At 40.5% G+C, this 15,835-nt stretch overlaps 2 protein-coding genes across 2 annotated transcripts; one reads left to right on the forward strand and one right to left on the reverse strand.

The window, feature by feature from the left end:
* Window positions 1-638: 638 nt before the first annotated feature.
* LOC122085915 (3-ketoacyl-CoA synthase 5-like) lies at window positions 639-2,586 on the reverse strand. Its single transcript, XM_042654529.1, has 2 exons — window positions 1,514-2,586; window positions 639-1,431 (listed from the first exon to the last, which is right to left on the reverse strand). Exons 1-2 carry the CDS (start codon window positions 2,328-2,330, stop codon window positions 767-769), a joined length of 1,482 nt encoding a protein of 493 aa, XP_042510463.1. The 5' UTR covers window positions 2,331-2,586; the 3' UTR covers window positions 639-766.
* A 9,741-nt stretch (window positions 2,587-12,327) lies between these two features.
* Window positions 12,328-15,404, forward strand: LOC122086556 (subtilisin-like protease SBT1.3). The gene is given in 1 exon segment (XM_042655470.1): window positions 12,328-15,404. A coding segment is annotated over 1 exon segment (2,280 nt). The 5' UTR covers window positions 12,328-12,768; the 3' UTR covers window positions 15,049-15,404.
* Window positions 15,405-15,835: the final 431 nt, after the last annotated feature.

The following is a 15,835-nucleotide window of genomic DNA, read 5'->3' on the forward strand; positions in this document are numbered from 1 at the left end:
TCTCACTCGGTCGGGCCTAGAATTGACACCCCTACTTGAAACCATGCTCCGAAGATATGGTTTAAGATACAAGAATCAATCTTTATTATCCTTCATATGTATCAATCCTATTGGCCAAGAGTCGAGTTCATACAAAATCAATATCAATAAGATCTGATTGTTCCAAATTAATCGATTTGATTCCTTAAACCGTGCTCCGAAGGGGATAAGAAAGAGTTAGAAAGACCTAACATAATTGTGCATGATGTGAGGGAGATCTCTCAGAGGAAATAATTGTCAATTGCGAACTTAAGAGTATATATAGAAGATTTTAACACGAGAGGAGTTAGTGAAGGAAAAAAAGATAAACTAAAATAAGACAACATTTTTTGTCTACGAAAGGCCACAGGGACACACACACACACACCTAGACATTAGTCATTGCACTCGTTGATGGGGCCATAGAGCCTAGAATAAAAATCCTCTGCAATGAGACAATGAGCGGTGATAACAATCCAATGGTAAGGGAGCATGCAGGCCCTCTCATCCGTTGAATCCTTCTTGTCATTCACCACTCACCATAGAGAATTTTGAACCCCTCAACCTAATGAATAATTCCAAAATAAGTAAGAAAGATCCCAAAGAAAAATACCCGACCATATTTCAAACACATTTTCCCTTAATCTGGGTTAATATGAAAAAAACAGATCCTTAATAACTATGACATAGAAAACAAAACCTAAGGCTATTGCACTCAATAGAATCTCCCCAACAGAGATCTTGCGATCTAAAGATTAGTTGCAGTGGTTATGATCGGATAGCGATGGATGCAATCAAACCATGGTCCCTTATTAAACTCACCACCCAAATCCCTCTCGCATTCCCACACCACACTTGAAGCTTTTGGTCCAGTTCCCATCCCAAGCTGCCACACTTTATGCCTCTTCTTCACCTTCCCTTTAGCCTCCGTATACGCCAACTCGTACCACATCGACGCCGACGACTGGTTCCCAAACCGGTGAAGCGTCATCATTGCCGCCTCCATCTCTCCTTCTTCCAACTTCAACCCTTTCCCTATCTCCCTTATCACCGCCATTCCTGATGTTGGCAAACAATAATGCTCAATAGCAGACCTGAAATCCGGCATGTACACCTCCTTTGACGGATCCCCGAATCTCTTCCGCAGAACTGAAAGACCGTATCGGAGCTTCTCTGATACCGGTAATATAGATGCACCCAGAACCCAAGCATTCGATCGGAGTGTCTCACCGGCGACCTCCAGCAAGTCTCGCTTGAGAGAAACCCCTGTTATGCCTTTGGAATCCTCCTCACGCATTGCAGACATGTACCCTTTATCGTCGAACGCTCTCTGGGTTCTAATTGATCGTAGTAGCTTGTATTTGGACCTACACTTAGCCTCTTTCTTGTTTGTAAGCAAGATTGCAGCACTACCTGCAGAAGTAAAGAGATTAAAAACAGAGGAAACTATAGAAACAGAGAAGATGAAAAGGGGGTTTTAGTCTCTTATGTATACCCATTCGGAAGACGCAGTTGAGGAGCAATTTGGAACGGTCATTGCCTGGGTACCAACCAGTAGAGACAATCTCGGTGCTGAGAACGATAGCGAAGGAATTTTTGTGAATCTTTAAGAGATTGTTAGCTAAATCAACACCAATAGCACTGGCACTGCAACCCATTCCGGAGAGATTGAAGCTCTTAATGTCGGACCTCATGGAGTATCTATTGATCACAATGGAAGACAGAGAAGGGGAAGGGCAGAAGGCGCTGCAGTTCACTATAAGGATGTCGATATCGTGAGGTGAGATTTTGGTTTTAGAGAGAAGATCGTCCATGGCAGGGAAAAGAACCATTTGGGCTTCGTTAATGGATTCTTGGTGATGGGTTCTTGGTGGAATGTAGTGAAGTACAGGTGGGAGATAAGTTTCCTCTCCTTGTCCTGAAGAAGCAATGATTTTGCTCATAAAAGAGACGCTTTCTTTGTTAAAGCATTCAAACATGGAGGTGTGCTCGATGAAGGTGGAAGAAGGGACTCTGCAGAAGCTTGGAGGCTTGAAGCATGAGAAGTCGACCAGATAGGTTCCATGAGATCTTGTAAGGAAGCGTTCGAAAGCGAAGAATGCGAATAAGCAAGACAAGGGAAGGAGGTGGGATATGAGGTTCAAGTTGTATAGGAAAATAAAAGCTTCCATGAAGATCGCGATTAAGAAAGTAGTAAGTCTAATGAAACTGAAAAGAAGAGATTGAACATGCTTTGTTTGAAGATTATGGGGAAGATAGTCAAGGAAGTGACGAGTCTGAAAAATCTGGTCGAGCTTGGAACAAGTTTCCATGAGTAGAGAAGAGGTGAACGAATGTGGGGGTTTCTGTGGATGGAGGAGGTGAAATGTGGTAGGGGCTATTCTGTGGCACGGACGCTTTTATCATGACGAGGCAAAGGCTCAAAGCTGCAACTATGGTACTGGTATGGTTTATCCACAGAATACAGGTCTCTCTCTCTCTCTCTCTCTCTCTCTCTCTCTCTCTCACACACACACACACACGCAGAATAGAAGAGGAGAGAGGGAACGTGGAAATGTTGCAATTTGGAAAATTATAATGAGCCTGCAAGTCTGCAACTGTGTAGGTTGACTTATGACCGGTCTAATTAATTTCACACATCACAGAGGAGAAAGGAAGTCACAGCTCACTGTCGGCATTGAAGCTAATAGCTCCAAGGAGGAAGAAACAAGGCGACCAAGTCTGCATTCTGCAGTGGAGTTGATGACGTAAAAAGGTTGACTCGTGAAGTAAAAAACTTGCAAAATATAGAGTGATTAATGGATGAATAAGTCTGAGTGGGTCAGTCTTGACTCTTGATTGTCTGGTAAAGAAGTTTTCATTGCCAATTCCCAATGAGCAGAGCCAGGTCAACATGTCATTTTATCCTGAATCATGAGTCTGTCACCCGATTCATATTCAAATCCCTCTCTGGAATCGATTCTAATTATCCCTAATTTTCCAACCCCTATGTGGAGGCTCAAAGAACTCACCAAATGGGTGGGGTGGGGTGGGGTGGGGTGGTTACCTGCAGGGCATCTGGAATAGAGGGAGAATCCCTTGATGAAGGCCTTCGAATGATGTTAAGAGGGTATAATGCAACAGTGAGGAAGGAAATTTTTTATCATTCTTAAATAGGGACAGACATTAATGGATTCGGCTCCACTACTCTGTAATAGAGGCGGCAGCTTAAATCCAATGTCTTGGAGCACCTTGGCATGGAACTCAACACACGGGCGCAACCCTAAAAGTGATGTAGAAGGTAATGGAAAAACAACAAGATTGCCACTTCCTCAGTGAGATGAGATTCTGCTTCACTATCAATGGAGAATAGGGTTACAATGCACGTCCTCACACCTCTCAAGATTACTTACAGATAATGTAAATCTTGTTACAAATATATAGCGAAAAACCCTAATATCCCTGTTCTGTCGAGCCCCTGCATCAGTACTCCCAGGATTAAATTGTAATGGAATACAAGACATCGTACACCAACATGCATGCCTCGAGGCATTCCAAGGCGTTGGATCTAAGTGCCGCCTCTATTGCCCTATAGAGGAGCCCCACTCAACATTTACAGCCACTAATGGTTGTACTAATCATTAAAATCTTTCCCCTTTTTTCCTTGTTATTGTCCTTCCATTAGAACTCTCTCGAGCCAGAATCAGCTGGAAACTGAAGCAAAACCAGCTGGAATCGGCCAGATCGGTCACAGCCGATTCCTCTCCAAATCAGCCTATGCACCAAACTGATTCTTAATTTTTAAAACCATGCTTCGGGCTAATGCTTTAGGGGTTGCCCACCCTCCATTATTTGGTACTAATAATCTAAAATGATATTCAAATTGGGTTTAGTTTGGGAGCCCAGTTGTCAATCTAGCCAATCCAAGATGACCCGCTGTTGCTTCTTTCTGAGGATTTTGTAAGACTGGCAAAAGGAGCAGTCCAAATTCAGCCCACCCCTAATACTAACCAAGGTATATTGGGCTTTAGCTTGGGGTCAGTCCTGAGTCTTGATTGCAATTTCTATACATGAACAATTGTGATCTAATTTAGTAGAAGGGTCCAAAAGAGCTAGAAACAGACTAAAAATGATCATATGAGAGGTAGTGAGAAAAGATATGCATAGATTAGCCATTATCCCAAGTATAGTCTCAAATAGAGCAGGCTGAAGGGCTAGGATCATGTCCTATTTCATTAATGTTTTTAGCAATTTGTTTCTTATCTTTCTTTTTCCTTGTCTTTGCTTCGATTAATAGCCAACCCCCATTAAGTTGAAATAAGGATTTGTTGTTGTTGTTGCACAATTGTGACTCTTTAACATGTGAAGATTGCCTATTGTTGCTTATAACTGAAAAGTGTGTACAATGGCAGACATGATTCACCCAAAGGTCCAGTCCGGTCTAGTCCAATCCAATCTAAGTATTTGAAAGACCGAGTTTCTCTACATCCATGATGAAGAGGTAAATTTCCACATCTAGGGACATTCTAACCTTTTGGGTTATCATTTGAAAGTGTATTTTTTATTCTATATAATAAGAGGTGAGAGTTTAAATGATGTCACATATGGTCACCAGTGGGGAGGAGATTTCTCTAATACAATCATGAAGGAAAACTTAAAAATCATTTTTCAATGGTTTCTTCTCCGACGAAAGTTTGTCTCCTGTTTTTATACTCTCGTTAGACTCTAGTAATAGGGAATTTTACTATTAATACCTGACTAAATTATCGAAAGTCCAAAATACCTTTCCTCTTTTCAATCAAAGGGTCAGATCCAGTGGATTAGGATTTTTTTATTTCTTGGTGGCTCAAGGAAGATTCGATCCTTCTCTTTTACTTTTGTCCCATTGTGAAAACGCCACATCATAATCCTAGCAACAAGATAAACTTCTCTTGATGGTGCATAAATTTTATTTCATGGTAAAATAATGAGGCAATTTCTATTGTTGGATAGATAGTGGATGGTTTGGATAGGTCACTTCTTGAATTGTGTAGGGTAACCTTGTGCATTGGCATGTATGTCTATGTAGTTGATTCACATCTACTCTACTTTTTCATTACTCTTCAAATTTGAAATCTCTATTTGTCACTTTGGTAAACTTTATTTGAATTGAAACTTAGCAGATAAACAAGGGGTGAAAGGGTGTACTTGTCCAAAAAAATGATCTCATCCAACATGCCACGCGGAATTCTTTTGCAAAAAATATCACTCCATGGCCTCTTCAAGATTATTTTTCCTTGACTGTTCACAAAATTCTGCCACATTATTGGTTTCAATTTAATTTTTGTAGGTTGAACACCTTATTGGTTTTGTTTCAATCTGACTAGGGTCAACAATGTAAACCTACTCAGGTAATTTCCCATTCAAAACAGTTGGATCAGCCAACAACAACTAGCATGCGATGGTTAAAGGGCGGCAAATAGTTTTGATGATAAGGGCCAAATAAGTCTTTTAATGTGAAGAGGAGAGTGATAGAGAGAGGGGATGTTGGTGGAGGCAATGGTGTGTTCAAACTTCAAACACACTATATTAGGGAAAATGATCACATGGTGAAGAGATTCTCTCTTCGTCCACCCCATCTAATCTTATGATGGTATGATTGGATTGGAAAAAAGTTTATCAAAACATGACCAATTGAGGGTAGGAGTTAATGATGAACGGAGAATTGAATCATAGAATCACATCACAAAAACTTTTATCCTTTCTTGGGTTTGTGAAACGTAGTATGAAGAAAATGACTTTTAGATCCTTTTCAGACTCCAACCATGGGGGATGCCATGCTAGGCATCCGATGATGGGGAGGACTTGAACATGCAACCCCACACATAGGCATGCATCCTCAAGTCCTTTCAGTAGTCAGATGCGCACTAGGACACCCAGCGGGGAGAGGAGTTGAGTCCTACCCAAGGTTTTAAGTGCACAGTATTGGATACTATTGGCAATCCTTAAAATCGATATGATATTGGATTGCCCATTAGATAGAAATACCCCTCATTTTCTTAAGAAAATGGATTTTTGACATTTTTAACCCTGATCTATACTGTTCAATCATTACGGAATGGTCTAGGTATCGGGATGAGAGATCTGTCTAACTGATTTGAATCCCTCAATAAGGCCAATTCAATACCAATACTTATAACCATGGACTTCTACCAGAACACCCCCCACTCCCCAAGGGACAAAATGGTAACTTGGAAAATAAGCTGGCTGGCCCTTTTCTATGAATTGAATGGAATAGGTGGTTCACGCAAGTGGAAAATCTGGAAAGGAAGATCAAAAAGCATATTAAATGCTTATTTACCTTCTTCAAGAAAGGGGGGACGAACTCAGTGGCCAAAGCTTTGAATGCTTGACATTAAAGTTAGGTGAAGAACGTTGACACGACTCACTCTACTGGGCTCAGAGCAGTAAAGAAGTGAAGAACAGAAACAGATAACCGATTGCAAGCTCTTTCTTATTAATGAGTGGGGATCCTCTTCCCCACATGGTAACCATCCAACCCTATCTCATTTCGTCCATGGGACCAACTGGTTACCACTGGGGAGAGAACCAGTAGGTCTAATTTTTTATGGGTAATTTACAACATCGTCTCCTGAAAAATGCCACAATTATAAAATCTCTCTTTCTGTTTCACCAAATGAGACTCAGACCCCCTACCATTAGTTACTGTTCATAAATATACCTCATATGCTAATGTCAACAACTATAATTTATTTTAAATACCAAAATACCCTTATTAAATATGAAGTACCTAAAATACCCTTTAATAAGTTACCATTTCTTTCTCCCAAATCAATAGATTTGGATCTCATTCCAAGACCTAATTTACCTTTCTCCCAAATAGATAGACCACCGGCTATCGTTCAGAGCAGTGGCATCGGCGATAGGCTGTAACCAGGCAAAACCCCTCTGACCTGCGTTTATTTCTTCTCTCTCCAGTCAATCAGGTTCTAGCCCAACGCTGCTCTGACTCCTAATAAGGATCGTAAGCAATCCTTTTGATTTCCCATTGGGATAACTAGGAGCGGATCTATTTCTCATTCCGGCTTCAATCCCATATTCTGCTTTCGGAAAGGAATAACTAAAATGCAGTTTTCAGCCAACTTATATGTGTTTCTCCTCTGTAGGCGGAAATTTGTTTTCAGCCACTCGTTGTAATCGCCTCTGTTTTGAGTGAAACGTATTTGAGATCTAAGAGATTTGGAAGTATTGATTTAAGTTAGTAAATCTGATTTTTGTTTTGTCTTCAGAAAGAATGTATCAAAAAATTCTCAACTCAACTGGCCATCAAAGTTCAGAATTAAAGGGCCATGTGAACACCTTCATTGCTTCCATAATTTCCTGCCTAAGATGTGTTTCATTTGTGGTTTACAATTGTATGTTTTCTTTTTATCATAAAGAAAGTAGAGTCCAGTGATAGAAATCTTCTGAGTCTATCACTGGCTTAATTTTTCCTTCTTCTCACCTCTCTCTCTCTCTCTCTCTCTCTCTGTTCTTTCTACCTTACCTATTGCTGATTGATTACTGTTGGGTTCTCTGAAGTTATACTATTAATTCCTCTCTCAACCCTCCCTCCCTCCCTCCCTCTTTTCCAGCCTCTGTTCTTTCTACCTTACCTATTGCTGATTGATTACTGTTGGGTTCTCTGAAGTTATACTATTAATTCCTCTCTCAACCCTCCCTCCCTCCCTCCCTCTTTTCCAGCCCATACCATATTGTTGGGTGTTAAGAGAATGAAAGATAATTTCAATTATTTGCTATGCCATTGTCTTGACTCTGTTTACACCACTTGCTTAAGCCTAAGAGTGGATTTTGTACTAAGAAGTTGACTCTACCCGCCTCAGCATGGTTGAGTGTGATATTTCATAATTCCTACCATGAATGATTGCCCAATTTGTGCTTCAGAGATTTGTTGAGATCAATGGGACTTAGGAGAATATACACATTACTGCGTAGATAGATTTTACAGGTAGACATCAGCATGAAGTTAGAACTGTACAGTGAACAAAGTGAAGATTTTACAGGTAGATATCAGCCAATGGATTGGAACCATCAAGGGCTTGCTGATATCAGCCAATGAGATTCACCCAGGGATAGAGAAGGAAAAAAAAATTAAAAACAAACCTTCTCACCGGGGACCTAAAATGGCAGCGAAGCACACTTCTCGTTAGAGACGAAAGGAGAAGTATTTGCTAGCGACAAAACCAGCAGTACTTGGCTGGAACTCGTTTGAAACCTTGGTCGCAGGTATGGAGAGAAGGAGAGAGAGATAAAGGAGAATGAAATGGTAAAAATGGTAAAGAGGGGTATTTTTGGGATAATAAAAATGGGTAACTTATCAGTGTTTTACTCACGAGAACAATAGTGTAATTTCATAGCATTCATTAACAGTGACTAACGATAAAGGATCTGAGTCTAATTTGGTGAAATAGAAGGGGTGATCTTATAAATGTGGCATTCTCCAGGGGGTGGGTATAAAAAAAGTACGTCTAATTTTTTATTCATATAAAAAAAGTAGGTCGAATTTTTTATGAGACATACAAGGGTTAGGTATAAAAAAAAATGGAAACAAGGTCAAAATGAGTTTGATTTTGAATTATAGATAAAGAGAAAAAGAAACCTAAAGGCACCAGAGCCCTCATGCCCAAACATAGGGAGGGTGAAATGATTATCCCACCACTGTTGATGCTTCTATTAATGCTCCCATTGGCCCACACACTGTTCTAGGGGTCACGTTGCCTTCTAGGGAAGCCTCTCCCAAAAAAAATTGAACACTTTTTTTTTAATTATACGACAAAATAAAGTGAAAGAACATGATGAACAAACACAAATCTTGAAAAAATTATAAACTCTTGAAAATGGAATGAAAAATATGAACCAACTAATTATGGTCCCAAATGGTGCAGGGTAAAGAAAGAGAGCTCCACTCACCATCTACATCCCGGTCTAGCGTAGGAAACATCCAAATATAACAGGCACAAAATGACCATGCTACCCCCCTCCCATAGTATGTGCATTGAAGATGCTCTCGCTTGTGTTCTCATTGAAACATATGTTACAATTTTCCTACGTCACATCAACATAATTTAAGAAAAAAAAATCATTAATTACATTCACAAATAGAAGCCTCTTTTTGAAAAACATGAAAATTTAGCCACCTGAAAAAACAAGTGGAATGTATTCCAATTAAAACAACTTGTAATGTTACAAGGGTTATAGGTCAGTCATTTTGAGCATTTGGATAGGGATGGGAAACAACCTGGGTAAAATAAGTATCAAATTTCAGAGCTATCTCAGCCATGTGACTAGGACCACCATTTTTCCAAGTCTTTTTCCCTTTTTCTTTTCCAAAATCTTTATACTAACCTAGTACCAAGCATTAATGAAGAGTTAGTTGCTAGATACCTCAAAGGCTTAAACCATCTCATCTTAAAGCTTGTTAGGGACTTTTCATTTATTTACCAAAAAGAAAAAAAGAAAACTTGAAAGTGACTTACAATCTATATATTTTTTTACATGAAAATCATCTACAATCATTGCACCGACGTAATGAATATCGAGTGACTGAGAATCCTTTAAAATGTATACCCAAATGTTAGAGAGCAGATGATTTAAACTAGTCTTACGGTTTAAAGATGCCATGTGTCCAATCTCCTTGCGGGGGGTTCCGTTAATTTATTTATTCAAAATTTTACATCTTTTTTTTTTTTTCCTATTTGTAAGGAATTTCAAATTATTCAGATTTTATTAACCTATTTTATCTCCTTTATTTATGGGGAGTTTTAAATCGTGGATATGTATCCCAATTATCTCATTTTTTTTTTTTTTTTTTTTTTTTATCTTCCACATATCTTCTTTTTTATCTTCCACGTCTCTTTATATTATAGTAATCCAAATCATTAACCTTCTACCCAAAAAAAAATCCGTCTCATTAACCCATCTCCCCTCATTTATATTCCAAGATAAGAATTGACAATGAGTGATCTAATTCATCTTCAAGAAGATTTTGCGTACCTTTAGCCAGTTCTTCTCTCAAATTTCTTATGCTTCATTGTAGATGATCTTCACCCACAAAGACAATGATCAACATGCACTCAAACACGCACATGATCCGCTACTCCTTTGGAAATTTTTTGTTACTAATAGGATTGAAATTGAAGAAAATGATGAAAAACAATACGCCAATTACTAAAAAGGTTTGAAATTGAAGAAAAACAAGAGAGAGAGAGAGAGAGAGAGAGAGAGAGAGACGTGATATATATGGAAGATAAAATAAAATGAGATAATTGTGATACATATCCACGATTTGAAACTCTCCCTAAATAAAGGAGATAAAATAGATTAATAAAATCTGAATAATTTGGAATTCCTTAAAAATAGGAAAAACAAAAAAAAAATGTAAAATTTTTAATAAATTAATTAATTGGTAATGGTTTATCTTAAGAGCTTGTTTTCCTAACGTTCAATTCCAATTCCAATTAAAGTGGGATAAATGAGGGGAGATGGGTTAATGAGTCGGATTTTTTTTTGGTAGAAAGTTAATGAGTCGGATTACTATAATATAAAGAGACGTTAAAAAGAAAAAAAGGAGCAATGTGAAAAATAAAAAATAAAATAAAATAATTGGGATATATATCCACGATTTGAGACTCCCCTTAAATAAAGGAGATAAAATAGATTAATAAAATCTGAATAATTTGAAATTCCTTAAATATAAAAAAAATAATAAAAAATATAAAATTTTGAATAAATAGATTAACAGAATGGTACCTCCCATACAAAAGTTGAACATATGGTATCTTTAAACCATAAAACCAATTTAAATTATCTACTTGTACGAGCAGATGTTCCGCTCTCCAAATGTTATCAGTAAGTCATCGTTCACCGTACCTCAATCCTCGCTACAGAGGATGTAAACTTCCTTTCTCCTCTATATTATGCTGTTTTTTCTTTATATATAAGCTGGTTCTATTTCGGTTGAAGAGAGCAAAGGTCCTACATACAGCCCAATTCAGAGGCCAGATCCTCGCCGTCACATCGTTTCCTACACATTTCTGACAATTTCCCAATGATTCTGACCTATTTCAGACCCCTATCGATTTTGAACCCTGCGAAAGAAAGGCAAAAGAGTTTCAAACCCACCAACTACTATTAATGGCATATCCTTGACCGAGAGAGTCTTCGCCCATCAAAGGAAAGGAAAGGAAAGGAAAGGAGAGGATGGTTTTTACTTCCACCACCCCACCACCATAATGAATTAACAATTTTCTACCATCAACCTTCTTAAACACATATATTATCATATCATGTGGCAAATAACAAAGCATAATACTTTATCTTGTGATAAATAGTGAAGCATAATACCTAAGAATGTAGCATAATTGGTAAGTAACGAACTTGGTGCAAACTGTAAACTTAGACATTTTGAGTTCGACTCTCCTAGACACATCTTAGATCACTCACATAGAGATATTTAATGCTCTTCACTACTTTCAGTGAAAGTTGAATGATTCTCATTCAACTCCGATATGATCCGATCCATGAGGTTATGGGGTCAATATGAACCTATTGTACCCAACATCTTATTGTCCAACAAAGGATCCAAGTCCATAGTATTTTGATACCATTTAGAATCAGTCTGGATCAAACCATATCAAACAAATCTATTCGTATTTTTAATTAATTTTATTACAATTTTACCTAGGGGTGTCAATCAATCGGTTCGGCTCGGTTTCGATCTGGGTTGAGTAGGTTTCGGTGTGGGAAAGTTGAAACCGAAACCGAACCAATAAGAAAATTCCAGTTTCGATTTGGTTTCGATTTCGGTGCGGTTTGGTTTCGATTTGTCTTCGGTTTCTTAAATCGATTTGTAACTGGGTTGGTTTTGATTTTTGGTCTAGTTTGGATTCGACTTTCCATACAAATGTAAACAAAACTATATAAATTTTGATTTTTTTAATGAATTTTGGAGTGCTTCGGTTTCTTACCGGTTTGGTTTCAGTTTCGATCCAGGTTTTGGGTCGGTTTCGATTTGGTTTCAGGTTCATCCGGTTTCTGATGCGGTTCGATTTGGTTTTGGGGTTGCAATACTCCAAACCGAACCGAACCAATAAGGCTTCGGTTTGATCCGACCGATTTTACCGGTTTGGTTTAGGAATTGACACCTCTAATTTTACCCTTGAACCATACATATAGAGAGAGAGAGAGAGAGAGAGAGAGAGAGAGAGAGAGAGAGAGATCGGCTATGGTTAAAAGGGCAAAGGTCCTGCGAATAGGGTTTCAAAATTTCGAATAGAATCGATTGTATTGTATTAGAATAAAACAATCCAGCCCAATCCGATCGTTTTCCACAGATTTCTGGCAATTTCCAGGTGATCCATGATACTGTCCGTTTTCAGACGATTCGAATATTACCAATTCCGAATTTTGAAAACCCTGCAAATGAAGACAAGGAATAGGAAACCCACCAGCTACTATTACTATTAATGGGATCCTTAACCGAGACACTGCAAGGTACACAGACCACTTTCATGGTAACAATCACCGCCTTTACATTTCATCAAATCCTTGAAACCCAACCTCACCTGCTCTTTCCTTTCTTCTTCCTCTTTCCCCCTCTCTTCCTTCGTCGTCTCTCTCTCTCTCTCTACCCAGCAATGGCTGGGAATTCGGTAAAGTGGCTTTTACTCTCTCTCTCTCACATGCTGCCTAACCATCACCTTTCCTGCCTCTATGGCAACCACCGCCTCGACTCCCATGAGAACATAAGTTATCCAAATGGAAAACTCGGCACGACCAGAATCCTTCACAGACCACCTCCACTGGTACTCTTCCACTGTAAATTCAGTTGTTGCTAAACCTGAAACAGTGGGTGATATCTCAGTCGAAGAAGCTGCGGATGACAGGATAATCCATACCTATGGAACCGCTTTCCATGGCTTCGCAGCTCGGCTTAGCGAAGAAGAAGCTGAGAAACTCGAAGAAGGACATGGCGTTGTGGCCTTGTACCCTGAAACTGTCTACCAACTACACACCACGAGAAGCCCATTGTTTCTCGGGCTCGAACCGGAGAACGGTAATAGTATCTGGGCTGACAACCTCTTCGACCATTATGTCGTCGTCGGGGTTCTGGACACTGGAATTTGGCCGGAGAGCCCGAGCTTCAACGATACAGGCATGGCACCAGTTCCCAAGCATTGGAAGGGAGCCTGCGAGACTGGGCGGGGCTTCACTAAAACCAACTGCAACAAGAAAATCGTGGGAGCTCGGATCTTCTATCGTGGGTATGAAGCCGCCTCGGGGAAGATCAATGAGCGAGAAGAGCTCAAATCGCCTAGGGATCAAGATGGCCATGGCACACACACGGCTGCCACGGTTGCTGGGTCCCCTGTTCGAGGTGCTAACTTTCTGGGCTACGCTGGTGGCACGGCAAGAGGAATGGCCTTGAAGGCGAGAGTTGCAGCTTACAAGGTTTGTTGGGTTGGTGGTTGCTTCAGTTCTGATATTCTCTCTGCAATCGATCAGGCTGTAGCTGATGGTGTTAATGTTCTCTCAATCTCCCTTGGAGGTGGGGTCTCTTCCTACTACCGTGACAGCTTGTCGATTGCTGCGTTTGGGGCTGTGGAGATGGGGGTTTTTGTTTCCTGCTCCGCTGGAAATGGAGGACCTAACCCAGACACCCTTACAAATGTGTCCCCATGGATCACCACCGTCGGAGCTAGCACCATGGACAGGGATTTCCCGGCCACTGTGCAGCTTGGGAATGGCAAAACTCTGTCTGGTGTCTCAGTTTACAAAGGCCAGAGAAACGTCTCAATTAATAAGCAATACCAACTGGTTTACATGGGAAGCAACTCCAGCAGCCCTGATCCGACTTCATTGTGTTTGGAGGGGACTTTAAATCCACATGCTGTGGCAGGGAAGATTGTGATTTGTGAACGAGGCATCAGCCCAAGAGTGCAGAAAGGTCAGGTGGTGAAAAATGCAGGTGGAGTGGGCATGATCTTAGCAAACACTGCTATTAACGGGGAGGAGTTAGTTGCAGACAGCCACCTTCTTCCAACAGTTGCAGTTGGAGAAAGAGCTGGGAAATTCATCAAACACTACACAGACACTGATCCACACCCCACTGCCACACTAGCTTTTCTTGGAACCAAGGTAGGAATTAGGCCCTTCCCTGTGGTTGCGGCTTTCTCATCAAGGGGACCAAACTTGCTAACACCAGAAATTCTTAAACCAGACCTGGTGGCTCCAGGAGTGAACATTCTTGCAGCATGGACCGGGGACGAAGGGCCTTCGGGCTTGCCAACGGATCGACGGAGAGTGAAGTTTAACATATTATCTGGAACTTCTATGTCTTGCCCTCATGTTAGTGGAGTCGCAGCTCTGCTCAAAGCCAGACACCCAGATTGGAGTCCAGCTGCAATTAGATCAGCTCTCATGACCACTGCTTATGTTCATGATAACACACGCAACCCCATCATAGATGATTCCAGTGGTGCACCTTCGAGCTCCTTCGATCATGGAGCTGGCCACATTAACCCGTCAAGAGCTCTTGACCCTGGCCTTGTTTACGACATGGCTGTGCAGGATTACTTCGAATTCCTCTGCACACAGAAGCTAACGCCTATGCAGCTCAAAGTGTTCACCAAGTCCTCCAACCGGTCCTGTCAACACATTCTTGGAAACCCAGGGGATCTAAATTATCCAGCTATCTCTACAATACTCCCAAATCAATCTTCTAACACTGTCCTGACTCTACACAGAACTGTCACCAATGTTGGGACTCCCATATCAACATACCATGCGAAGGTTTCCCGGTTCACCGGCGCTTCTATCACAGTGAAGCCAAAAATCCTGCAATTCACAAGGAAATACCAGAAACTGTCTTTCAAGATCACATTCACAGCAAAATCCCTGCAATCAAAGCCAGAGTTCGGAGGTTTGATGTGGACTGACGGCGTTCACAGAGTTAGAAGCCCAATTGTAATCTCGTGGCTGGAAAAATTATAAATCACTTCACATATAACTCTGCAGAGAGAATAGTTTTTCCACAATAAACAAGCAACTCGAGCAGTCATGAACTCCTGATCCGACTTTGTAGTGTCTGGAGGAGTCTTTAGATCAACATAGTGGCCAGAATGATTGTGATTTTTTACCAGGGCATCAGCTCAATTGTGCAAAAAGGTCAGGTGGTTTGGATTTCAGATTGTACTTGCCACTTCTTAGGGAGGAACTTGCTGTCTTCTTCGACAGGTTCGGTTGCATCGTTGGGCTGTTGAGGCTGAAGTATGTTCTTGATGGCAATGGTCTTCGTGTTACCTTCTTCAAAGCTCAGCAATGTAAACTTCTCCACAACCTCTTTTTCCAATAATCTCCAAGGGGAACAACTCACCTCCTTTCTTGAGAAAAGCTATGATCTTGAAGTCATTGACCAAGGGGTTAGAGATTAGCAATCAGTCTAATCACGAGTTTTTTCTTTGCCATTGTTGCTATCATAGGGATAGCAGGCATCCATCAAGCCTGATAACATCCCTATAGCAACATTGGCAAAGAAAAAACTCAAGCTCAATGATCTTCAATCACTTAATCAAAGACGCCAAATCTATAACCTTCCTCGTGAAAGGTGGTGGGTTGATGACGTTGTGGAGAAGTTTGCAAGGGTGAGTTTCCAGGAAGCATCGACAAGATCATCGCCATCAAGAAGATTCTTCAGCCTCAACAATCCACCACTGCAACCGAGACTGTCGAAGAAGACAGCAAGTTCCTCACTGAGATGCTGCGGAAAATGAAAATCCGA

Source organism: Macadamia integrifolia, chromosome 8 (assembly GCF_013358625.1).
Source record: "Macadamia integrifolia cultivar HAES 741 chromosome 8, SCU_Mint_v3, whole genome shotgun sequence".
Classification (NCBI taxonomy): Eukaryota; Viridiplantae; Streptophyta; class Magnoliopsida; order Proteales; family Proteaceae; genus Macadamia; species Macadamia integrifolia.

What these genes read in the sequence shown, in the direction of transcription:
- LOC122085915 (XM_042654529.1), bottom strand. Translation starts at nt 2,330, where the DNA reads ATGGAAACTTGTTCCAAGCTCGACCAGATTTTTCAGACTCGTCACTTC. An exon ending in CAACTGCGTCTTCCGAATGG is followed by an intron (nt 1,432 to 1,513) that starts GTATACATAAGA and finishes TTACTTCTGCAG; the next exon opens with GTAGTGCTGCAATCTTGCTT.